Genomic DNA, 25,530 nt, shown 5'->3' on the forward strand with positions numbered 1-25,530 from the left:
AAACCTCCAAACTCCTATTGGCAGCTCCAGGGCAGACTGAGTGGATAGTCCTGCAGGCTTGGGGAGGGTGGGGTGTCTGGGGGTGGGGGGTGGGTCTTAGCTATTGGCCAGCCCAGGACACTGCCCAGTTACAAATTAAGGATGATCGATTGCTGGTGTGAGTTCCAGTAAATCAGGATACAGACCGGTCCACTTGGTCCTGCTGTGTGTGTCAGTAGGGAAAAGCAGCCCAAAGCCTCTTGGGAAGTAGCAGCGCTCCCCTCTGCCCACCAAGCTTCCTCCCCCATCTCCATGCAGCTGTCAGGCTGGGACACCAATAAGAGGATTCATCCCAGCTGACCCTCAGCGACCCTTTAGAAATAGACCTATTTGCATTAAGAAACTATGCCTTAGGGCCCTGAAAAGTCTGGCCCAGGAACACACAGAGAGGGGCTGGCTTTCAGATCTGAATCTCCTGCAGTCCTGACCTCGTCACTGTTCTGTCTCTGGAGACCCAGAACCTGTCCTTATGTAACAGACCCCGCCTGGCGAGTACTCACCTCCCATTAAAAACTGAAACTGGGGTGCTTGTATTAGTTGGGGGTGAGGGGTAGTAGCCCAAGAAGAGCCCACAGGCCTGGCTGTGTGACCTGCAAGTTGCTTTTTCCATAAGCACATGGTGCTTGTCTCAGTTGCCACCTGAAATATAGGATGCTTGGCAAAACTAAATTTCAGATAAACACCAACAAAAAAGTTTTGGTCTATGTCCCAAGCAATATTGGGACATACTTCTACATACTTCTATACTTCTATATACTTCTAATATATATATATATATATGTTTATATACATATGTAGTTATAGATCTGAAATTCAAGTTAGACTGGACATTCTTTTATCTATTGGCTAAACCTGGCAGCTCCACCTCTTCTGCAAAACTTGGAGGCCTCTGATGACCTAATCCAGCACTAATGTTCTGTGGTCATTGGCACCTTCTGGAAAGTAGGTTGCTAAAAGAACTGCTACCATAAAGAACTCACCCAGGACAGAAATGAAAGACCATTTCTGTGTCTTCTTGGGGGTTCCTGGAAGACCCCAAGAGTCCATACCAGCTTTGCCTGTGCTTCCTCCCCTGCAGCTACTAGATACCCCCAAAACCACAGGAAGTAACTTACACCGGTGCTGTGGTGGAGCTCTCCTGCAGGTCCAAGCTGCAGCTGAGCCAAGCACTCTTCCTAATAAGGCAGTGTGAGGTGGGCTTAATTAGGGTGTTTGCAGAACCCCCTTCTCTACAGGGCTGTTCAGATAGACAATCTGCTTATGTCTGTGAGTTCAGTCCTTCCTCACCCCTGAGAGCAGGCTTAGGATTTCTCTGCCACGAGACCCTCTCCCTGGTGGGTGAGCCCATCAGGACCTCTTCCTCTGAGGGCATGTGTATGTGGCGTCTTCCCACTGTTGGTTGCCTAGGTGGGGTGAGGTTCAAGTTCTCGCTGATGCTCCATCTGTACTCAGAACACTTCTTCGGGGTTTTCCCCCAGGTGGGCATCAGAAACACAAGAGACATGTCCTAGAGGTTGTGAACTCTCTGCACACCTACAGTTTCTCCTCTGAAAACAAAATGATCCAAAACTTAGAAATGAAGCAGAAGACCGGGAAGTCATTGTGTTATAGGGCAGCCCTGATACAAAACGGGGTGCCTGACTGTGGGTCCTCACCCGTGCGCTTAAAAGGACTTATCAATGCTCAACCGCAGGCACACGCGAAAGGTTAATAAAAGGTTTATTCACAAGGGAAGGGCAAGTGAGGAAATGTACAACTCAGGGAGAAAAGTGGGAGACAAAGTTTTAAATGCGTCCTACCCGATCCGCCTATCTGGAATCCCAAATGGCGCTCTGAGAGCTGGCGCGAGCCAGGGGCCGTGAAGCCAGGAGGCGAGTGAGAGAGCGAGACCCCCCAAGGCCCACGTGTTTGTTTTTTTATACCAACCCTGGCTGCTTAACTCCACCCTCAGGTCCCTGCCACCTTCTCTTTGGTGGTGACAGGATTTTTCTTTCCCAAAGTCCTGATGGCTTTGGTCCGGAGTGGGGGTGGGGTCCACAAAGCCTGTATGGGATGAGCTCAGCACATCCTTTCCCCCTAACAATTGGAGTGACTGTTTCCTCAGTTCTCCCACAAAGTACACAACTACTGCCACTGACACAGAGCGAAGTCGACCTGATGTAAAAAAAATATGCCACAGACGTTGGGGCTCACCCCTCTCCTTGGAGCGCTGGCTGAGAAATACCACCCAAGGGAATGATACCATTATTCAATGTCTTATTGACAGTGGAGCAAGGCCAGAGTCTACTGGGTCAGATGTTGACCTGCGAAAATGGGTAAGATGAAATGTTCTCCATCTGGGAGAGATCAGAATGAAATGGAAATCTCTGGAAGGGACGATGATACTCCCAAAGGTTATAGTCTTGCTGGAGTAGTAGCCAGGTCTGTAGCTAGCTTTGCTGTTATTCCAGCTTTCCCTTGCTCTGTGAGTGTTCTCTCTCCCTCCCCCTCCCTGTCTCTTACATCATTCTTTGGACCTGCTGTCATCCTCACATGTATTGCAAGGGAGACAATCATTGTTTGCTCATCACTCACGTTTGTCTCCCCCCTAGACTGTGACCCACAGAAGGAGAGGGACCCCCATCTTGTTCACTGTTGTATTCCCTCACAGGGCATCCTGTGTCAACTAGAAGCCATCCAGGGCTTCCCTGGTGGCACAAGGGGTTAAGACACAACCTATGAAGCTAACTGCAGCCACTGCAGCATGAGTTCAATCCCTGTCCAGGGAGCTACCAACATGGTGCAGGAACCACCGCTGCTCCCCTCAGCAGTGTATTTCAGTCTGCCTGTTCTGTTCCTCCCTCTGTCTCTGGTGAATTCTCTCACCCCCCACATCTCTGACCTGTACTCCAGTTCTTGTGTGCATAAATAAAAAATAAATCTTAAAAAAAAAGAATATTTCTAGAGATAAGCTTCAATCTGGTAGTAGCCCCAATTTTCATTCTTCTAGATAGTTAAGGGTGTGGTAAAAATTTCTCTTGAGCCTGCAGATGTGATTGCTCTCAGCTCAACATACCCCTACATGCCAAGTGATAAGTCTTGGGAAGGCCTATTTGGACATCTGGGGAAGTCTATCCTCCAGTACTTTCATAACTGCTAACTTTCATAACTGAATGATGCCCCCTCCCCAGCTCATGTTGAAGCCCTAACCCCAATGTAACTGTACCTGGAGACAGTCTCCAGGAGGTAAGGTTAAACGAGGCCCTAAGGGTGGGATCCTGTATGGGCAAACCAGGTGCAGCACGGCCTGGTGGTTCATGATTGATTCAGGCAAATGGACCAGAAATCTTATCCTTATCTGCATACACATGCAGACCAGCAGGCAGGGAAGCAGGCATGGGGGAGGCAGGGAGGCTGGGAGGCAGGCAGCAACTGAGCCTCCCAGCCCCCATGATCTCCACGCTCTTTCCCTGGCTTCTCTCTCAATGATCTTTGCACTCTATCCCTTATAGGTACGGGCGGCCCACGCTCTCTGGCTTCTCTGCCTGGTGTCTGCCATCACAGGCCTGCTTGCCTGCGTGTCCTGAGCTTGCTTCCAACTACTTTTTGCAACAACGATATCATGTGTGGGTAATGAAATCTAGGCGGTTAACAAGGCTGCAGGTGGCAGCCATAGAGGCTAGTGGCAGGAAGGCGAAAAAGCCTGAGCCACTCCATTTTCCCTATAGACCCTGATAGGACTGTGACACACACACACACACACACACACACATACACACACACACACACACACACCCATAGGGCCATGGACACATAGGGCGTGAGAGCCCTGACCCTGGGGAAGAAAGGAAGGAGAAGGGTCAGAGCTAGGAAGTCAACAAGTACAAATGTTCCCAGGCAACCCCAATGTGAAATGGGGTGGCCTGACTGTGGGTTCTCACCTGCACACTTAACAGGGACTTATAATGAGACTCAACTGCAGGCACACACACAAAGTTTAATAAAGGGATTATTTGCAAAAAGGAATAATTCAGGGAGAAAGAGGGAGGGAAATTGGTGAATACGTCCTGCCAGTTCTGCTAAGCTGGAAGCCCAATGGTACCCTGAAAGGTGGTGAAAAACCAAGGCCCCCAAAGGCCCACATGTCTGGTTATATCCCCAACCTGGCTGCTTAACCCCACCCTCAGTTCTCAGCTATCCTCCCATTCGGTGGTGATGATATTATGGGATTTGTAGTCCTTGGTGGCTTGGATCTCTCTGGTCTGGGGAGGGGGTGCGGTCCAGAAAACCTATTTGTGGAGTTTGTTCAGGACATCCTTTCCCCCCAATACAAAAAGCTGCCAGAGCAGAGGTTCCTTACAGGGTCAGGCAGCTAATGAAGAGGTGCAGCTGGGAGTGGTGAGGGCTGTGGTGAATGATGGGGTTTTGCAGAGTTGCGGGGTCCTTGGGTTCGCTCTGGGAAAGGTTTCACCAGAGCTCCCGTTTCGGCGACACACAGCAAGTTCCCCCACGCGAGTTTCTCCATGAGACAGAGACGTTAGTTATATTTAAAGGGCAGGTTTATTAGGGAAACGGAAAGGGACAGGTTTTACTAAGAGAGGCCTGCTTGGTTGCAGGAGGGCAGCTTTGAGGAGAGCGGCCTCCGCTGAGGGAGGTCAGTGAAGAGAAGTCCTGGCAGGTCACAGGAAGGCAAGAGGCTGCTGCCCAGCAGAGGTAGAGAGTGGGTGAAGAGGCACCTGCATAGTCACAGGTGGGCAGACGGAGTGCTGCCGTGAGCCTGTGCAGAGACTGCACTGATATAGTCCTCTTCTGCTTGGGAGAGTCACTCCTCCATGGAGCAGCCCATTTGTTGCTGATTTGGGACAACTAGGCACAACCAGGAAGGGATCAGAGATTCCAGGGTGGGCCCAATCTCCAAATCTTTACCCTCAGGCCTCTGCTCTACTCCCTGTAGCATCTGATCCCGCTTGGGTCTCATGCCTTGAGATAAGGCACTGGTGCCTGAGGGTCACAACCTCTACAGCTGGGTTAATGGTCCTGTTCTTCCCCAACCCCCACCTCCTTGTGAATCTGGTTCTCGTCTTGGGACACCTCCTTTCCAGTTGTTCTATTCCCCTCCTCCATCAGTGAATAGCAGCAAGCATTCCTGCCTGAAGGGATGGCTCCCCCTCAGCTCAGGCTAATCATGGTGTGAGCCCTTTCTCAGGGTGGTGATCCTCAGAGGTTCTCAGTAGTAAGTGCTTGTTAACTAGATGAATGACCAGAGGGGGGCTCAGATGTCCCTAGTTCCCTCATCTCTCCCTATGTGAAGAGCTGATGGACCATCTATTTCTGGCCTTTAGAGGATGCCCAGTTAGTGTTTATGGAAGTGAATTAAACAGAACCCATCTTTCTGCAAATGCAACGCGCACCTGAGCAGGGAAGTCATTTGGTTTCAAGACACTTGGATAAAAACTGTAGGTACTGAGCTTGCCCCTCCTGGTCAGGACTTCTGAAAGGGGTGGCATGAGGAAGAGGGGGTCAAGCCCCCAAGGAGATTCTTCTCCAGCGCTCAGGAGCTGCTGTTTCGCTGTGACCTCAGCTTGGGGCTGGGGAGCAAGGGGTCTTCCCTGGCACAAAGGAGTGGAGCCTCGTGGCTGTGGGGGGCACACAGTGAGCCCACAGTCTGTAATGGGCCAGTGCTAAAACAAGGGAGTCGCGCAGCTTCCAACTGAAGGGAGGCTCCTGAAATCCGTGTTGAGGGCTCCCCCACCCAACTGTTTCCTAAATTGGCATAATGGAGGCAGGTACTTAATATTAAACTACAAAGGGGTGAACTAAAGGACTGGACCCCCACACAAGGAGAGGGGGGCCACGAACACCCTCTTGCAGTGCTCTGCCCCCAGCCCCCTTCTGGGAGAAATGTCCTCGCAGTAGCCGCAGCACAAAGGGCCCCTGGTGCCGGGGAGCGCCCGCAGAAGGCAAACTGTCCTTGTGGGCGACACTCGTGTTTTGAAGATTTATTTATTTATACAAGCACTGGGGTACTCCCTGTCCTATAACAAAAGGCGCAGGAGGGTGAGAGAATTTACCAGAGACAGAACGAGGAACAGAACAGGCAGACTGACTGAAATACACTGCTGAGGGGAGCAGCGGGCGCGGCAGGAGAGGTCTGCTGTGCCATGTGGGTAGCTCCCTGGCTGGGGATCAAGCTCTTGCTGCAGTGACTGCGGATAGCTTCAAAGGTTGCATTTTAACCCCCTGTACCAACAGGAAGGCCCAATTCTGTTGAAGTTAAAGGACCCCCCCTATGTGCTGGCCCCTTTTTAGGAGGCAGGAGGAAGAGGCGAACCCAAACTCCCACCCAAGGATTTTTGATCTTTCATTCCAACCAGGGGCACAATTTGAAAAGCACCCAGGTGGGAAAATCCAGGGTGTCTGGAGAAATGGGGTGTAGCTCATTGACAGATGGAGAAGGAAGAGCAGTCCTGGTGAAGCAGGTCTCACATTACCCCTCCTTTTCCCAGTCCCCCCACCCCCCCCCAACTTGCAGAGCAAGGAAGCAGACTTGAGGTAGGGGGGAGAAGATGGTATCTGTTACCCCAGCCTCTGAGAAGCAGGTGGTCTCAGATTGGGGCCCCCAGCACAGGCTCACTCCAGAAGGATTGAAATCTGCAGGTTGGCAGCATAATGGGGCAGAGCTGGTTTATTGCACTGGCTCTGTGACTTGCCTGCAGTCAGTGCACTCGAGTTATTTCATCTGATTCTGACAGCAGCCCTGTGAGATCCACCACCTAACCCCAGTGTACAGATGAGGAAAGTGGCACTCAAGCCTGTAAGGAGGGAGGGGCTGGGACTTGAGCCAGCCTGGGTGGGGCTCTGACCCACAGGAGCTCTTTCCTCAGTCCCCTGCTTTCGTTTTCTGTTCCTCTGGTGACATGTTTCCAAGGGGAGGAAACTCAGGAAGAAGCTGTGCTTCGAGTTTGGGTTTCACCATCCTCAGGCTGGGGGTGGGAGGCGGGTGGTGGTGGTAGAATTGTCCTCTAACAGATAAAGTCCAAGTGTTCCCAGTGGGAATCAAGCTGGAGACATGCCCCTTCCAGAGCCTGTTAAACCTTGGACTTCATTCTTGCCAGAGAACCTTGCAGGGCTTGTAGTAGCAGATTTGGAGTGAAAAGAAAATGAGGAGTCACAGACCAAGAAGAAACAGCTTGTGGGTCTAAAGAGAGTCAGTACAGGCTGAGAGATCGGTGATGGGAGATAGGGGTGGGTTTCTATGTTGGGGGGTGGAGAAAGTTCAGGGAGTCTACAGGGTTCAAGGACCCCTGCCTACCTGTGGGCTGGATTTGGGGAGCATTCCCTGTGCTTTGTTTTCACCAGGTTTTTTTTTTTTTTTAAAGATAAATTTTATTTATTTATACAAGCACTGGGTACAGGCCAGATGCGCGGGAGGGGTGAGAGGATTCACCAGAGCCAGAGCGGGGTACAGAACAGGCAAACTGACCGAAGTACATTGCTGAGGGGAGCAGCCAGCGGCAGGAGAGGTCTGCCGCGCCATGTGGGTATCTCCCTGGTGAGCTGGGAATTGAACCCGCGCTGCAGAGGCTGCGGACAGCTTCACAGCGCTGCACTCAACCTGCTGCGCCACCGGGGAGGCCCACACCCCTGTTTAGAGAAGGGGCCTGGGCCCAGCGAGGTGAAGCAACTTGCCCAGGGGCCTCCGGGAATTCTCCAGAGGGGCTAGGGCGGTGGGCTGAAGGGTGGAGGCTGCAGAGAGCCCAGTCGGGAGCTGCATTTGCAGAGCCAGCACCCCGCATTTGCTTAGGGCGAGCGTGCATGGGGGAAGGGGCCGGCGGGGGTGTGGAGCAGCCCCCCCCCCACGGGCAGACCCCAGCCTGGCGCTCCCTGGTGCCCGCTGCCTGGTGCGCGGCGCCCCCCAGCGGCACGCGGGGGTCAGGCAGCGCAGCGCCCGGCCCGGGTGTCGGGACAGGGGCGGGCGCCCAGGTCCGAGCCCCCGGGCGGGGCGCAGCCTCCAGGCTTGGGTCTCACTGGCTGCTGGTCTCCACCGCCCGGAGTGAGGGGCGGGGTGGGGGTGGGGCTCCTGGAGGTGGGTTGGGGTGTCGGGGCGGGGCTTGCACAGGGCCGGCTGGCGGGCGCACCCTCTCGCTGCAGTCCTGGGGACCGGCACTCGGCGCAGGGATGGCGGCGGCGAGAATACGGGTGGCGAAGGTAAGCGCTTGCAGGACGGCCGTCTGCCGACCCCCGCCCTCCCGACCCCCGACCCCATCCTCCCTGGCCCCCCCACACCTTGCTTGCCCGCGTACCCCGACTGGTGGGCCCCCTGTTATCCCGTCGCCCCCCAGAGGAGTGGGCTGGAGAGAGGGGCCAGAGCAGCAGTTTGGGGAGGTGGGGCCGAGTCGGGCCGGGGTGTCGCTGGCTCCCGGGGATGTGCTGGGGATGGCGGTGAGCGCCCCGCCCACCCCTACTGGTTCAGTTTCGTTTCTCCAGCCCGAAAGTAAAGAATGTGTCTCGGTGCTGTGGGGTTCCTTGACGGCTTCGTGGGGAGACGCCAGGTGTCCTGCTGGGGCGCTGCTGGTGGGTTTTGGAAACGGTGGGTTTTGGGAAGAGGATCACCCTGTTCCCCCGACCTGCCCCCCATAATTTGGTCCTTCATTAGAGTCTCCAGAAGTTCGGAAAACTGAGCAGGAGCAAAATTCTACGCGCATCCTCAGGAGGAAAAGATGCCCAAGCGGCCTGGGAGGTATCGGGAGGTGGTGGACATTTATTTAAATTCTGTTTGGCGCAGCGGTTGAGCGCTGGGTGGCGAAGCTGCCCGCGGCCTCTGTGGCGCCGGTTCGATCCCCGGCTGCTCCCCGGCCACCGGAGGAGGGTCCCACATGGCGCGCAGACCTCTCCTGCCGCCCGCTGCTCCCCTCAGCAGTGTACTTCGGTCCTTCTGCCTGCTCTGTTCCCCGCTCTGGCTCTGGTGAATTCTCTCACCCTCCGCGCTTCTGACTGTACCCAGTGCTTGTATAAATAAATAAAAATAAATCTTTAAAAAAATAAATTCTGTTTAATTAATTTTTTAAAATTATTTATTTATGCATACAAGAACTGGGGTACAGGCCAGAGGTGCGGGGGTGAGAGAATTCACCAAGACAGTGGGGAGCACAACAGGCAGACTGACCGAAGTACACTGAAGGGAGCAGCAGGCAAGACAGGACAGGTCTGCTGCACCATGTGGATAGCTCCCTGTAAGGAGGGAGGGGCTGGGACTTGACCCAGCCTGGGTGGGGCTCTGACCCACAGGAGCTCTTTCCTCAGTCCCCTGCTTTCGTTTTCTGTTCCTCTGAGTGACATGTTTCCAAGGGGAGGAAACTCAGGAAGAAGCTGTGCTTCGAGTTTGGGTTTCACCATCCTCAGGCTGGGGGTGGGAGGCGGGTGGTGGTGGTAGAATTGTCCTCTAACAGATAAAGTCCAAGTGTTCCCAGTGGGAATCAAGCTGGAGACATGCCCCTTCCAGAGCCTGTTAAACCTTGGACTTCATTCTTGCCAGAGAACCTTGCAGGGCTTGTAGTAGCAGATTTGGAGTGAAAGAAAATGAGGAGTCACAGACCAAGAAGAAACAGCTTGTGGGTCTAAAGAGAGTCAGTACAGGCTGAGAGATCGGTGATGGGAGATAGGGGTGGGTTTCTATGTTGGGGGGTGGAGAAAGTTCAGGGAGTCTACAGGGTTCAAGGACCCCTCCCTACCTGTGGGCTGGATTTGGGGAGTATTCCCTCTGCTTTGTTTACACCAGGGTTTCTTGATGTCACTGTTGGCATTTGGGGGCCAACAGTCTTATAGTAAAGCTTTTTTAAAAAGATTTATTTATGCATACAAGAGCTGGGGTACAGGCCAAAGGTGTGGTGGGTGAGAGGATTCACCAGAGACAGAGTGGGGAACAGAACAGGCAGATTGACCAAAGTACTCTGCTGAGGGGAGCAGCGGGCAAGTCAGGAGAGGTCTGCTGCGCCATGTGGATAGCTCCCTGGCCAGCCTGGGAATTGAACTCATGCTGCAGAGGCTGTGGACAGCTTCACAGGTTGTGTCTTAACCCCTCATGCCACCAGGGAGGCCCCTGACAGTTCTTTATATGCTGTTTTATCAGCATCCATGGCCCCCTCTCACCAGGTACCAGCTAGTAGCTCTGCCCCCCACCATTTGTGACAACAGAATAGTTCTAGATATTGCCCAAGGGGGAGCTTAAATCACCCCCTGTGGGAAACCCCTATTTAATATGCATTAAGTCTCCTGGGGAAGATGAGCTACCTTTGAGTCTTTTTATCCCTTATATTTTCCAAAAAGGGTCTGTTCTCCACAGGATGGACCCTTTAAAGGGGAGGAGGTTTCCTTGGTCAGATACAGGTAAGTAGTGGAGCAGGTATGGAGACTGACATACACAGGAAATCTGCGTAGCCTGGTGTTTCCAATGCCCTTGACTGTGCACCCATCCTGAAATAACCCTTGCATTTGGGACTCACTGTTCACATGTGCCTCTCCCCTTCTCTGCGTGGCGGGCTACAGAGGCACTCTTGTTTATTCCTCAGGGCCCAGTCCCCGCTGGGCAAAGCCTTCCTGCTCCCTCCCCATCATTATTATTATTTTTTTCCCCTCAAAGATTTATTTATTTATTTATACATGCACTGGGTACAGTCAGAAGCGCGGGAGGGTGAGAGAATTCACCAGAGCCAGAGCAGGGAGCAGAACAGGCAGACTGATGAAATACACTGCTGAGGGGAGCAGTGGGCAGCATGAGAGGTCTGTGCGCCATGTGGGACCCTCCTTTGGTGGCCGGGGATCAAACCGACACTGCAGAGGCTGTGGGCAGCTTCACAGCCCAGCGCTCAACTGTTGTGCCACTAGGAGAGGCCCCCTCCCTATCATTATTAACACTATTCACATCAATCACATGCCTCCTTTATTATGGTGACCTCTCAAGCGTGGCCCTGTCTGAGGTGTCCCTAGAGGAGGCTCAGTAAAAAGCTCTTGGGAGAATTTTGTGATTCTGACCCAAACGACTAGGCCATGCTTCTGGACAGGGAAACCACTCTGCCTTGCCCTTGCTGTGGTGCCTTGTGGCCCCTCAGTGGTGACCTGCTGGGAGCCATCTACCGCCCCAGGCCCTGGCTGGAGCAGTTTGGCAGGGACGAGGCAAGGTCTTTGCTGCTCCCTGCCACAAGCCCTGTTAGGGTTTGTCACCAGGCAGAAGCCTCAAGAAACACCCTGTGATGGTTGTGGACGGAAGGGAGAGAGGAAGAGAAGGAGGCAATTAGGACCTTGTGACTTCCTAGGAAGAGGGCAAGAGAAAAGACTCCTGAGAACCTTTGCTCCCCTGTTGTAACCTCTGGAAGGAGGAGCTGCGTCTTCCTTCCACCTAGTGCCTGCGGAGTGGGTAGCGCCAAAATGGGTATCTTGCTCAGAACCCTCAGCTCGATACACTCTTACGTGCTCAGTAAATGGGGATGCACCTTGGCCAGGGTCCTTTTTGGGACCTGGGACAGGTCTGGGAGGGGGCTGAGCAGGGGAGACTGGGCTGAGCCCTGCCTACTGCACCCCTGCAGGAGCTGGAGCAGCTTCAGGAGAATCTCCCTCCATACCTGCGGAACTTGACCGAAGACGACGCCAACATCTTAGAGTGGCACATGCTCCTTCTGCCCGTGAGTGTCCGTGGGGATCTTGGTCTTGGGTTGGAGCGACTTAGGTCAGGGCTGGTGCAGGAAGGGTAGAGGCAAGGCTCTACCTACCTTTGCTTTAACTGGAGGTTGTCCGTGGTGGTGGTCTTTCTGGTTGATTGCTTCTGAGGTCAGGGCCAGCTGATGACAGGCTGAAAGAATTTTGGACGTAGGAGGAGACCCCTTCTTCAAACCACTAGCCCCCAAGCTCCCCACAGGAGCTTCAGCAGACAAACAGCATCCAAAAACAGAAGGGAAACACACCTTCTCCATCATAGAGAAGGATAAACCTCCTATTTCCCACAGTAGGTAGAATTTGCTCCCTCAAAACTAGCATGTATTTTGCTTTCTTTTAAAGATCATGTTTCAGGGCCTCCCTCGTGGTGCAGCGGTTGAGCGCTGGGTTGCGTAGCTGCCCGCGGCCTCTGCGGCCCGGTTCAATCCCCGGCTGCTCCCCGGCCACCGGAGGAGGGTCCCACATGGCGCGCAGACCTCTCTTGCCGCCCGCTGCTCCCCTCAGGAGTGTACTTCGGTCCTTCTGCCTGCTCTGCTCCCCGCTCTGGCTCTGGTGAATTCTCTCACCCTCCCGTGCTTCTGACGGTACCCAGTGCTTGTATAAACAAACAAACAAACAAACAAATAAATAAATAAAAATACATGCCTCTTAAAAAAAAAAAGATCATGTTTCGGAACACCACTGTTCCATGTGACAACACAGATAACTCATCTCTATTGTGCTGATTTTTCTTTATATTTTATTATAAGATATCATCTCGATAAAATCTCCCTTCCAGAGCAATAAGTATTCCAAAGGACCTGAATACAGGATCTCTCATTTGTTATCTAATGATTAGTCATCGATGATATTTTCCTTGGGAAATTCATCTAAACAGCTTTGGTGGCTTGACAATGAAAATTAAAACAGTTGAGTTTTGTGTCAGCTCTTTGGAATATGAAGGGAGCCTTTTGTGGATTCTTAGATCATACGATCTTACACTGGCCTGGGCTATGCTGTCTTTTTCTTGGACTTTTTCTGTTGTCCAGAAAAATGGAGACATGCTTGAGTTAAATCATTGTTTATTTATTATTTTAGAAACATATTTTATTTATTTTTGCATAGAAGGACAGGAGTACAGGCCAGAGGTGCAGGGGGGTGAGAGGATTCACCAGAGACAGAGTGGGGAGCAGAACAGGTGGATCTATTGAAATATACTGCTGAGGGGAGCAGAGGACCAGGCAGGAGAGGTCTGCTGCGCCATATGTGCATTAGCTCCCTGGCTGGGGATTGAACTCAGGCTGTGGTGGTGATAGCACTGAGACTTAACCCTAAGCCACCAGGGAGGCCCTAAGTCATTGTTTAAGCCGCTGCCATCTCCTGTGGGTTGCTGAACTGAAGGACTCCACTTACCTGGGCACCTTCGATGTCCTCACTCTGCCTGCGCATAGGCTAATGCATGTCACCCTTAGCATAGGCAGCACACAGTGGGTGCTCTGGAAATTCTTAGGCTGGAGTCTGGGGGATCTTCTGCCAGCTCCAGACAGCCGCCAAACTTCAGCCATTCCAGTCCCCTCCCCCTTTTAAAATCATGGTAAAATACACATAACAGTATCTACAATCTTAAGCATTTTTATGTTTCTAATTCCGTGACATTGTTGTGCAGCCAAAACTTTTTCAACTTCCCAAACTACAGCTGTCCCCATTCAGCACTGACTCCCTAGCCTCCTTTCACCTAGTAACTAATTATTTATATAAATGAATCTGGCTGTTCTAGGCTCCTCACATAAATTAAATCATATATTTGTTCTGTTTTGCCTGGTTTATTTCACTTAGCATAATGTCTTCAAAGTCCAGCCAGGATGTGACATGTATCAGAATTTCATTCCTTTTGAAGGTTGTATAATATTCCATTATCTGCACATGCTACATGTTTTTTGTCCGTCATCCATCAATGGACATTTGGGTTGTTTCTACCTTTTCCTAATGTGACTCGGTCTGCTCTGAACATGGGTGCACAAATACCTGTCTGAGTCTCTGTTTTTAAATCTTTTGCATAAATACCAGCAGTGCAATTGCTGGATCATACGATCATTCTATCTTTTATTCTTTTGAGGACCCACCATGCCAAGTTCCCACAGCGGCTGCACCCTTCCACATTCCCAAGTCCTTGAGTTCTTAGGGTTTCCTCATTTTCTCCATTTTCTAGCTAAGTAATGATCCTTAGGCTCATCCAATCAAATTGGCCCATTTTTCAAACAAGGAGACTGAGGCCTGGAGATGGGAGGCAGTTCGACTGTGGTCATACCCCCAAAGCCGGGATCTGCCTTGTTTGATTTCCAGGCCTGTACCCTTTTGCGATCCCACTCTTCATGAACCCATGGCCTGGTCTCCCAAGAAACACAGGTACCATCGGTGTCCTTGTTCCTGATCCTTCTTAGGAATGGAGCAGGAGATACCTTGGGCCAGGAGAGGAGGCGAAACCAGCCCAATGCCCTGGAAGGAGACAGCTATGCCTCGGTACAGAACTTGACCCCTTCTCTTGCAGGAGCGATCCCCCTATAATCTCAAGGCCTTCAGCCTATGCCTCAGTTTCCCCAATGACTATCCCTTCAAGCCACCCAAGGTGACATTCACCACCCAGATCTACCATCCCAGTGTAGATCCTGACGGACAAGTTTGCCTGTCCATCATCAGCCGCGAGAACTGGAAGGTTTGCACCAAGGCCTGTAAAGGTGGGTTTGGACCTGACCTAAAGGGAGAGATCCACACTAGATATGGGGGGGGGCGGTGATTCTGGGTCAGAAAAGTCCAAAAAGAAGGTGATAAAAGTGGTGAGTCTCAGCTGAGCCTGTTGTCAGATAAGGGGGGTGATTCTGAGATCTTGGATGGGCTGTCTGCCCCTCCTCTGTTCTGATGCCTGGGCAGGTGTGACAGAGCCAGGCCACAGGTAAGTCAGAGAAGCATGGGCCTCTCCTGGTGGTACAGCGGTTGAGCGCTGGGCTGCGAGACTGTCCGCAGCCTCTGTAGCACCCGTTCATTCCCAGCCACCGGCGAGGGTCCCACCAAAAAAAAAAAAAAAGAGAAGCAGCTAGTCTGTGGAGGGAAGGATTTGGACATGAAGACCACTGTGCCTTGGGCAAGTTTCTGTTCCTCTCTGGGCCTCAGTGACTTAAATGACAGCTGAGGGGACTGACCTGATAACAATAATACCCACTACTTTGTTGAGCACCCCAGCACTGGCAGCTCAGAGCTCCATTGAACCCCCCAGCACCCCCATGAGCTGCTTCTATTGGCCCCATTGACTAGATGAGGATCCTGAGGCCTGTGAGAACTGCAGTGCCTGGCTCATGAAGGTCCTCCAGCTGGCATGAGAGCTGGGCCTGGACGTACTCAGCTGCCTCGGAACTTCCAGCTGTGGAATGTTCTGGTGTGGCACTGTCCACTTCCTTCAGCCACATGTGACTCTTGAGCACTCGAAATGTGGCTCATATAACAGAGGATCTGGATTCTTAATTGTGTTGATGTTTAATTACTTTATATAGGTAATCGGGCATGGCTCAGAGCAACCCCATAGGGCAGCTCAGCTCTTGGGCCTCTGGGCATGTTCAGTAAGCCGTCTGCCCAGTGCCTGGACAGCTCAGGACAACTTAGCCTGGGAAGTGGGGGTGGAGGAGGCCAGGGAAGAATGGTCCTGGGGATGGGCTTCAGGGAGATGGAGTGCGCTGTCTGGGAGATGGGCCACTGCCTTGACCCACTTCCCAGAGGCCTCTGCAAAGGATTAAAGACCCCAGGGTCATAGTGGTTTCCTGTCTTTAGCTCCAGAGCCCTCTTTTTCCAGACAGAAGTTTGTTTGGAATCCTAATATTAAGCAGAGAGAAGCTGGTTCTCCTTGAAAAGGGAGTGGGACCCAGAAAACCTATTTATGTTACCCACATCCATGGAGCTGTGGAGCAGCATGTGAAAACCTCTATGCAAGCAAACGGGGCTTTGGACAACAGCACCAAGAAAACAAGGGGTGTTAATTTGATTGCAGAGTCAGCCTAAGAGATGGGACCTTCTTGTTGTGTGGGGGTGTGTGTGTGTGTGGGTAAATGCAGAGTTTCAGGGGGTGTGGGTGTGGGGCCCCTATCACCTCCTTCCCAGGATCTTTTCTCACCCTGATGGTGATCTGCTCTCTCTCCCCAGTCCTGATGTTCCTCAATGAGCTGGTAAATAACCCTGAGCAGGGGGATCCCATGCGGTGTAACCTTGCCCAAGAACTGGCAGAGAATCCTGACCTGTTCAACGAGAATGCCAAAAAGCACACCCTCCAGTTTGGAGTGGACCGGCCCTCCTGATTCTTCCTCTGACCCCTCTCTGCTCTGGTCCCTCTTCTCTTTCCGTGGTGGATGGCCGTGCCTTACAGAGCAGGGGAGGGGGGTACAGAGCTCACTTTTTGTGCTCCATTCCCTAAGAAGGTTGTGTGTGCACGCACACACCCACATGTGCATGTGCTGTGGTGGGGGTCTGGGGTATGTGTGTGTTGTGTGGACCCACTTCCAGGTGTATCTGGCCATCTGTGTGTTTTCCTCACTCCCTGCTCCAGAGCCGGGGGGTTTAGGTTTGCAGCTCTCTGGCACGGTAATCCAGGTCTCACTAATTGCTCCATTTAGAGAGACAGGTCACCTGCAGCCCAGCTTGCAGATGAGCCCAGCTGCCAACCCGAATCAGGGCTCCAGCATCAGGGGTGGAGGGGCAGTGGGGAGTACAGGTGGGCACGTGGAGGAGTCATATTTATAATTGAGGGCCTCCCAGGTGGCTCAAGGGGTTAAGACGACCTATGAAGCTATCCACAGCCACTGCAGCACGAGTTCAATCCCCACATGGCACAGCAGTCCTCTCCTGTCTCTCCTGCTCCTCCTCTCAGCGTGTACTTCAGTCAGTCTGTCTGTCCTGCTCCCCACTCTGTCTCTGGTGAATCCTTTCACTCCTCACACCTCTGGCCTGTACCCCAGCTCTTATAGGCATAAATAAATAAATCTTTAAAAATATTTATAATTGAGGGCTTGGTTGATTGAGTGATTGAAAGCAGTCAACTTACTGATAACAGGCCCAGGGGTAGGTGCTGAACCTTTTCTTTTCCATTGAAGAAGCATAGAATGAAGATTCTAATCTCCGTCCCAGAAATAGGACTCCATGGTTTCAAGCCCTTTGCAGTCTACTGGGTTGTTGGTTCCTGGGCTTCAGGCTGAGAGGAGTGTCTTGTCCAGCTTCCAGGGGGAGGAGCCCGGAAACCATGTTCTCACCCAGCCATAGAAGTCACAGATGAATTCTGTGGTCTGGCTGAGCAGTGGGCGAAGGGGTGGGGTGGTTTCATCAGAAAGAGGCTGGCAAGGCCTCCCCTGGTAGCGCAGTGGTTGAGCGCTAGTCTGTGAAGCTGCCCGCAGCCTCTGCAGTGCCGGTTCGATCCCCGGCTGCTGGTGAGGGTCCCTCATGGTGCGCAGACCTCTCCTGCCACGCCTGCTGCTCCCCTCAGCAGTGTACTTCGTCAGTCTGCCTGTTCTGCTCCCCGCTCTGGCTCTGGTGAATTCTCTCACCTTCCTGCGCTTTTGACTGTACCCTGTGCTTGTATAAATAAATAAATAAATATTTTTTTTAAAAAAAAAAAGGCTGGCACTTTAGCTGGCCTCTAAGAAAAGGGGTAACTAACCTGCTTCCCATGAGCTGGTAGCTCACTGGGTCTGGAGCCCCCCAAATATTGTGGCCCAAGCTGCTATAAGGGGTCAGGCCATCCTTGGACAGGGGGTCTTCAATGTGTCTTGGGGGGCAGCTCCCCCATTTCATAGGTGAGGCCCCTGAGGCCCAAAGCACTTCCACCAATTGCCTGTCCACACCTCCTGCCCAGTGCCAAGCTGGCTGCCTTTGTTGTGCTTCTCATGGGCTGTTCTCATCGGCACACAGCCCAGATGACTGACCAAGCCAGACAAGAGTGTTAGCGGAAGATTATAACCATCTCAGATGAGCCATTGGAAAACAAACACAAGGCAAAACTTCAGCCAGATTTGGAAGGATTAACCTAACCAGAAAGAAGAACTTTCTGTTTACAGTAGTTCTGAGCTACTGGAAAACCACTGGTTGTCAGGAGTCAGAATGTGAGGTGTCTTTGAGTCAAGGGAATACCCCCAGGCCCTGCTCCTCAAGCTTGGGTGAGCCTTCCAGCCAATTTTCTACTCTAAACCCTGCCCTGGAGTTACTTAAGCCGGGAGAAGTGTGGGAAGAGGGAAAAGTCTGCCCACACTATGTTGAACACACATGTGCCAGGCGCGGGGCCAGGCGTGGCACCCATCTCATTCTCTCACTCAGCTCTGGGAGGCTGGAACCCCCACACCCCCTTGCAGACGGTATGCACAGAGGCTCAAAGAGGTGACCTCACTGGCCCAGGGTCCCACAGCTGGTTAGTGGTGGGGCCCAGCCCCATGTTCTTCCCCAGATGTCTTTCACAATTGTTGCAAAGGGCAGGACGAGGGATGAATCCTGCCCTGGGATTATTATTCCAGAGAGAGGGGTCCAGGGCAGGGGAGGGAGGGAGCACGGAGGGGCCAGGCAGGGTTTTACAAAAGGACTTTAATGCAGTTAGGATTAGTGCCACTGCCCTTGCCAAGCCCTGGCTCTGCTGCCTCTGCGGGTCAGCATGAGCCTCCGGGGAGGGCTGGTCAGCTGAGCCCCTGCTCCTGGGGCCGGCGAGCTCCTCACTTCTTCTTGGTCTTCACCAGACCCTTCTGCACAAGGCTGCGGTACAGCTCCTGGATGTAGGTGTAGACGCACTTGGAGTCCGGCACAGCCAGCCGCACCATGTCATCCACCTCCAGCAGCTGGGCGCAGTCGGCCAAGTTCCTGAGGGCAGGGGTGGGGCGGGTGAGGAGCAGAGAGGAAGGGTGAGGGGCAGCCCAGCGAGGAGGAGGCCCACAGAATTGTGTAGGTTGGTTCTACAGGTAGGTAGGCCAGCCACCCCATGTCTAGTTGAGCTGACCGAGTCCGGACTTAAACTCAGCATGTCTGACTCCACAGCCCAGGCTTTCACTGCGCCGCATGTCCTCACATGGGTGTGGTCCCCTCTGCTATTAGTCCTGTCAGCCCCCACCCTTCCACATGCACGTTTGTGTCCCCTGGAATCCAGACCAGGCCCCTCAGAAGGAATCACAAGGACAGGATTTGAGCCAGAGCAACAGCTTGCAGCTGTACCAGCTCATCTCCATCCAGCCTCCTGTATTTATCGAGAGCCTGCTATGCCAGCAGGGAATTCAGCTGAGCAAGACCAAAGCTCCCCCCTCACGTGTCATGGCATTCTTGTGGCAGAAGAGACAGTAACAGTGAGGGGGGATATGGAGAAAGATGAGGCAGGGGAAGGTGTTAGGGTCTGTTCCTGTGCTAGAGAGGGGGTGGATGTTTTCAAATTGGGAACTTGCAGAGGTCTCTTTGACATTGAGTAAATCACGTGCCCATCTGGCAGAAGAGGATTCCAGGCCAGGGGACAGCATGTGCAAAGGCCCAGAGGCAGAAGCACCTGGTGTGTTTGAGCAACTGTAGAGAACTTAGCAGCCCTTTTTGGTAGCTTCCCAGCTGCTTTCTGGGGCCACGTGCTGCTCCTGGCTTTGCCGAGGCTGATAATCTGAGCTAACCGCTACCATATGCCAGTGCCTTGTCAAGTGCTTCTCGTTTTCTCTTCTCCAGCCTCAACCAGTAGAAGGACTGGAGACTCAGAGGGTTTTGGTGATTTGCCCAAGGTCAAAGTGAGTGACATGGCTGGGACTCAGCCCCAGGCTTGCCGGGTGCTGTGGCATCTGTGCCCTGAAGCCAGCTCTCAGCAGTCCCAGCGTGCCAAATCACCATGGGCGCTGGCAGCAGGAGAAACCTGAGTCCCAGCGGACATCCTCTCTTGGGGCTAAGACAGCTGGGCAGAAACCCAAGTCAGCTGGCCTGGGAGCTGGGGGAGGAGCACAGGCCGCAGGATTTCAAAGAATGGCACAAGCTCCCCACTGCCAGTGCAGGATGCAGGTGAGGTGCTGTTCCTCTAACACGGGAGCCCCAGAAAGCTTTATTCCCACTGAGCGTGGGGAGTGGGGTCGGGCCCCTCCAACTGCACTGCTGATTGAGTCCCCTGGGGTCTTGAGCTCTGGCTGGTTCCTCTGCTCACCCAGGGCTGTTGGGAATCAGGGGGAGGGTTCCTCAGCGGGGTGGTGGGGTGTGATGGCTCTGGCAGGGGTCCCCTTACTTTGCATACTTAATCTTCACCTCAAACCCTAAGGGAGGTGAAGTCAGCTGCGGAGGGTCACAGAGGTAGGACAGGGTCACGGTTCAAACTCAGCTTCTCAAATTCAACTCTCCACTCTCATCCCATGCATCCGGCCCACGCCCTTCCCTTTCCCCTGCCTGTCACCTTCACTTTATTTCTTCTGCTTCCTATGGCTCCGCCTGGCTCGGCACCAAGGCCAGTCAGCTACAAGGGGTGGGAGGATGACCCAGGCCCTAAAGGCCAGGGCCTGCTGGCTGGGGGGTGCCCACACGCCCTTCTGGTGCTCACAGAAGAGCCCTCGTCCCAGCTGGGAGTTTCACTTCCAGATCCCGGCTCTGCCACTGCCCTCCTGTACAGACATAAGGTATCACCCCCGCTCTCTGCTTGTACCCACAGCATAGGGGCTTGCGAGCATCAAATGTAAAGCAAGAAAAGTACCCAGCAGAACCATTCACGTGGCTGGTCATCATCACGTGTTTCTGAGCCCTGAACAGCACTTGGTGTTCCCCCCACCCCGCCCCAGGGCACTCACCCCAGCCCTGTGCAGGAACTATTAAGCCGGAAGGGACCATCAGCCTGTGGCTTTTAAATGGCATCCTTGGAGCCCTCGGCCCTAAAGATGAGCTCCAGGGCCCACCTTAGAAAGGGGTCCGACGCTGGCTGGCGTGCTCTGGGAGCCCTTTCCAATCTGAAAAGGTCCCCTTCAATCTGCGCTATATGTGGGCGATCACTGAATACGTCCCTTGAGGAAATCTACTCACAAAGGAAAACCACTTGAAAATCCCAGACCAATTTCAATCAGTGCTGCGAGGACGGGGGCCCAAGAGGGGAAGGGGCTGCGCAGGCCGCCCCGCAGATTGGTCCAGCACCTCTGAGCCAAGATTCTGCTCACATCCCCAGGGACTTCTTCCCTATTCAGAGATTTAGAAATGCACCCATGGATCCTTTGGGGTCCTCCCTGGCCTCCCTTTCCGCGTAGCCCTATCTCACAGTCCTATCCTCACCGGGCCCAGGAGCCGCTCCCCGGGGCTGGACAGAGCTGGATGCTCCTGCCATGACTCCTTGGGAAGCCCGAGGTCACTGGGGGATGCTCAGCCCTTCCTGGTGGGCGGAAATGGAGGCCCATGGCTGAGGCTGGCATTGGTGATTTGGTGTTGGGAGTCTCCACTGCCTCCCAGCAGCCACAGCCCTCGGACTCTCAGATTCTTTCTTGGGTCTCAGGCCTCATACTCCTCCTGCCTTTTTTGTCTAGTACCACCCCTTTCTCCAGCACCCCACCACCTCTGGCACCCAGCCATGTGGACCTCAGCCATGGTTCCCACTGCAGCCTTGGAAGTGAAAAGTAACGATCATGGGCCTCCCTGGTGGCGCAAGGGGCTAAGATGCAACCTATGAAGCTGTCTGTAGCAATTGCAGCACAAGTTCGATTCCCGGCCAGGGAGCTACCCACATGGCCTAGCAGACCTCTCCTGATTTGCCCCCTGCTCCCCTCAGCAGTGTATTTCAGTCAGTCTGCCTGTTCTGTTCCCCACTCTGTCTCTGGTGAATCCTCTCACCCCCCCCCCCCACACTTCTGGCCTGTACCCTGGTTTTTGTATGCATAAATAAATAAATTTTAAAAGATAAAGTAACGATCACAGCTGTGCTATCATTCATTATACTGCACAGCAGTGTAGATTTCTTTTGAAGTGTTTGCCCTGGGTTAGGTGCTGTTAGAGCACCTTCATTTAATTATTTCACTCAGTTCTCACAATCACTCTGCAAAGAGGAGAAACATCTTGTCCATTTCAGAGGTCAGCCTGTGGAGGCCCAGTGAGGTGAAGGAGCCAGACCACCCCACTGACAGCAAGTGGCTGTAGTCAAGGCCCCCAGATGTCCTCTACCCATTGCCCTGCCTGCATCCTCTTTAGGACATCTGCCTCCACTGTATTTCCTGTGTGTGCTTCTGCTCTGCAAACTGCCTGCAGGCAGGGATTTTGTCATTTTCACCATTACCCTGTCCTGAAACAGTTTCCTGGTGCTCAAGAATTGTTGGCTGCAAGGATGGGTGGCCACAGCCTCTCCCTGACCCCCAATGACCTCACCATACCCCTCCATCATACCCCTCCTTCATGGCCAATCCAGCTCTGGCCTTGGGCACCCAGGCCTTCCGCTCCCCTCTGCCACCCCAGCTGGGGCTTACTCTGCGGTGGTGAAGGCCAGGGTGAAGTTGTGCCGGCGCTGCGTGGGGTCCAGGGCTGCGTAGTCAAAGGCGTCGGGGAAGAACTTGTGGATGAGGGCGCAGAAGGCCATGCCACTGCTCCAGCTCGAGGAGAAGTTCTGGATATCCACGTGCTGCAGGCGCCCAGTTCTCAGTGAAATGGCCCCAGGGCCTACACTCGGCCCCTCTGAGCCCCCCACCTTCTGGCCACCCCTGTGCCCCTGATACCCCCACCCCCACACCCCGTGCACCTCGTAGTTTCTCGTCATGGCGCGGCACCACTCCAGCAGCATGCTCTTGACGCTGCCGATGGCCGCCCCTGCCGCCTTCGTGTTTCGGAACAGAGCTGTGGGGCCCGAGGCTGCCCTGTGAGGGAGGGACCAGGGGGCCGCGCCCAAGCCTGTCAGGGAGCAGCCCCAGCCCCAGGTCCAGCAGGCGTCCTCCTGCCCTCCACCCCACAGGCCCTGGAAGACCCACCCAGCAGCTCCCGGCCTGCATCCTACCCTCCAAACTTGTCCATGATGGCTTTGCGGTTCTGCCCACGGGTGCTCCTGGGCCGCGCAGGGGCCGACGCCCTGCGCTCTGGAGGGGCCTTCTCCTTCTTCTTCTCCTGGGCCTGCGGGGGCTCTGTGGGGCTCTGGGGCACATCGCTGGGCGAAGACTCACTACGTGGAAAGGTCGAGAGAGGTATGAGAGGGACGGGCACCAGCCACTGCAGGGCAGGGAGTGGGGGCAGAGGGCGCTGGCGCGGGTGGGTGGTGTAAGGGGGCACACGAAGTGATGGCACCCACTCTTGGTGCCCTTTTACCAGATGTCCAACCTTGGGAGCCAGATCTGATCTGAGTTTGAGTCCTGGTTTTGCCTGTTACATGCTGCGTGATCTTGGGACTCTCATATTATGGCTACTAGCCTCAGTTTCTTCACCTGTCAAATGGGAACGAGGCTTCCTACCAACCCAGGTGTGCCTGCTTGAGTGCTCAGTGACTATTCACTGCTGCTCTTTCCTTAAGAAAATCACCTGGAGGTGAATTTCAGCTCAGCATAAAGGAAGATTCTTCTAACGTGTTCTTGGAATAGCAAGAATGAGGCTCTCCATTTCCCAGCCCCACCACGCACGGGCACCGTGCTGGCTGGCTGCTTTACACGCAGGCGTCGCTGAGCCTCACACTCTGCAGAGGTAGGGGCAGTTGCTGTGCTGGCTTCACACGGGAGGAGAGGTCAGGTGACGTGGCCAAGGTCACATGGCTGCTAAGTGGCAGAGTCATTAAACTTGGGGCTTCCTGAGCCTGCACTTGTGCATGATGCTGACCCATGGGGCCACACTGGGCTGCAAGCTGAGGAGCCCCCAGGAAGAGGAGGCTTCAGCGATGGGGTGGGGAGGGACCACACTCCCTCTGCTCCACGGTCTGGTTCTTGGTTCCCTGAGTGCTGCCCTGGACCAGGGCATGACAGCCAGGAAGCCTGGGGTATCTCACAGTCAGGACCCGAGGAGGCTTTCAACCTGTAGACCTTATAGGGAGCAAGTAGTGGGGAGTTGGGGGCTGTCCCGGGGGGCTGACATTACCTGGCTGAAGGACTGGTCTCTCCAGAAGCTGCGGTGTCTGGACTCAACCCATCTGGAGGAAAGGAGCAGGAGGCAGGGAAGCTGTGCTACCCCTGCATGCTCCCACACTCCCCTCGGGTTAGCCCCTGCAGTGCCGGTGGGCTCCGGGGCACCCGCTCACCTGGGCTGAGGCAGATGCCCTCCTCTGTGGGGCTCTCGGGCCACTCCTCGGGGGAGCTGGGACTCCCCGGGGTTCTGTCCTCTGATTCTCTCTCTACACCCTGGTCCTGTTCTTCGTTGGGACCTGCTGACTTCTGGAATGAACATGATCTGTGGGGGCTCATAGTCACACAAACACCTGCCCAAGGCTTTGTGAGGGCTTCGGAAAGGTCTGGAAGGCAGCCTGGGGCACAGTGTTGCATCCCCACCCCAGGTTCCTAATATCAGTGGGAGGAAGACTGGAGTTTCCCAAGGAAATAAGGCAGGAGGGAACCTGCTTTGCCAGTGGCAGGGGGCCCGACACTACAGGGGCTGCGCCCCTCTTCCGTGCCTCACTCACCATCTCCTCCTTCGAGTCCGTGTCCTGAGCGCCAGCTTTGACCTCATGTGCCCCAGGAGATGAGGCTTCCGCCTTGGGCTCCTCCGTCTTGTTTCTGTCCTCCTGAGAGGCCCTCGTGGCCTGCTCCTTCCCGTCAGCCTCCCTGGCTTCAGTCTGGACCTTTGGCTCAGCCTTGGCCTCCTCATGCATGTCGGTTTTCTCCTGAGGTCCAGGCTTGGCCTCTTTCTCTTCGGTCTTCTGCTTCTCAGAGTCGGCCAACGAGGCCTGCTCTTTTCCCTTAGCCCCCTTGGCTTCAGATTTGGCCTCTTCTTTCCTATCAGTCATCTCCGGAGGAGCCTCCTTTGGAAGCTCAGCCTCCTCTTTGGAGTCCACCTTGACCTCATCCAACCCATTTGCTTCTCCTGGGGATTCAGCGGAAGTGTCTTCCTTCCCCGGTGCTCTTTCCTGCTTTCTGGCCCCCTCTGGAGGGTTTTCTTTGTCGTTTCTCCCCCCTGTGCCTTGGGCTTCCTCCTCTGCAGAGTCTCCTAGCTTCTCTGGGGCCTCTGTGGATGGGGATACTGCGGTCCCATCCTCAGAGGGCTTCCCTTCCTTCTGCTCCATTTCTGGAAAGAGAAGACAAGCAGGCCCAGTGTCGCCCCGCCCTCAGAGAGCGCTGGTCTGAGGGTCCAGTGGTCCTGGACCCCCACCACTGGACGTGTGACCCAAACCTCCACTTTCCTTGTGGTGAAATGGGGGAACAGAGAACTGCTTCCCTAAGATGGGGAGTTTGGGCCTTGACCTGATGTTGGGTGGTGTACACCTAACAGCAATCTTCAGGTGTGGCTTTTTTTTTTTTAATTCTTATTTTACATTGCTGTTCTGTCTTCTATTTTATTTATTTTTTTAAAGATTTCTTTTATTTATTTATGCATATAAGAAATGGGCTACAGGCCAGAGGTGCAGGGAGTGAGAGGATTCACCAGAGACAGAGTGGGGAGCAGAACAGGTGGATCTACTGAAATACACTGCTGAGGGGAGCAGCGGGCGAGACAGGAGAGGTCTGCTGCGCTATGTGGGTCAGCTCCCTGGCCAGGGATCGAACTCGTGCTGCAGTGGTGGGTGACAGCCTGATAACGCTGAGACTTTAACCCCTGCGCCACCAGGGAGGCCCAGATGTAGCTTTGGTTTTAAAAAAATTGAGGTCATATATAGTGGTCCCCCCCCTTATCTGTGATTTCACTTCTTCTGGGTTCAATTACTGCCTGGTC

At 53.9% G+C, this 25,530-nt stretch overlaps 2 protein-coding genes across 2 annotated transcripts; one reads left to right on the forward strand and one right to left on the reverse strand.

The window, feature by feature from the left end:
- Window positions 1-8,196: 8,196 nt before the first annotated feature.
- On the forward strand, window positions 8,197-14,932 carry UBE2L6 (ubiquitin conjugating enzyme E2 L6; the record flags this gene model as incomplete). Its single annotated transcript, XM_084229168.1, has 3 exons — window positions 8,197-8,226; window positions 11,601-11,696; window positions 14,255-14,932. 3 exons carry the CDS (start codon window positions 8,197-8,199, stop codon window positions 14,498-14,500), a joined length of 372 nt encoding a protein of 123 aa, XP_084085294.1. The 3' UTR covers window positions 14,501-14,932.
- Window positions 14,933-18,300: 3,368 nt separating this feature from the next.
- On the reverse strand, window positions 18,301-24,883 carry SMTNL1 (smoothelin like 1; the record flags this gene model as incomplete). Its single annotated transcript, XM_084229302.1, has 7 exons — window positions 18,301-18,582; window positions 22,164-22,315; window positions 22,433-22,547; window positions 22,685-22,846; window positions 23,746-23,797; window positions 23,906-24,038; window positions 24,284-24,883. The coding sequence occupies 7 exons, from the start codon at window positions 24,881-24,883 to the stop codon at window positions 18,438-18,440; spliced, it is 1,359 nt and encodes a 452-aa protein (XP_084085428.1). The 3' UTR covers window positions 18,301-18,437.
- Between the last annotated feature and the right edge of the window lie 647 nt (window positions 24,884-25,530).

This window comes from Talpa europaea, assembly GCF_964194135.1.
Source record: "Talpa europaea genome assembly, chromosome: 1".
NCBI classification, from domain to species: domain Eukaryota; kingdom Metazoa; phylum Chordata; class Mammalia; order Eulipotyphla; family Talpidae; genus Talpa; species Talpa europaea.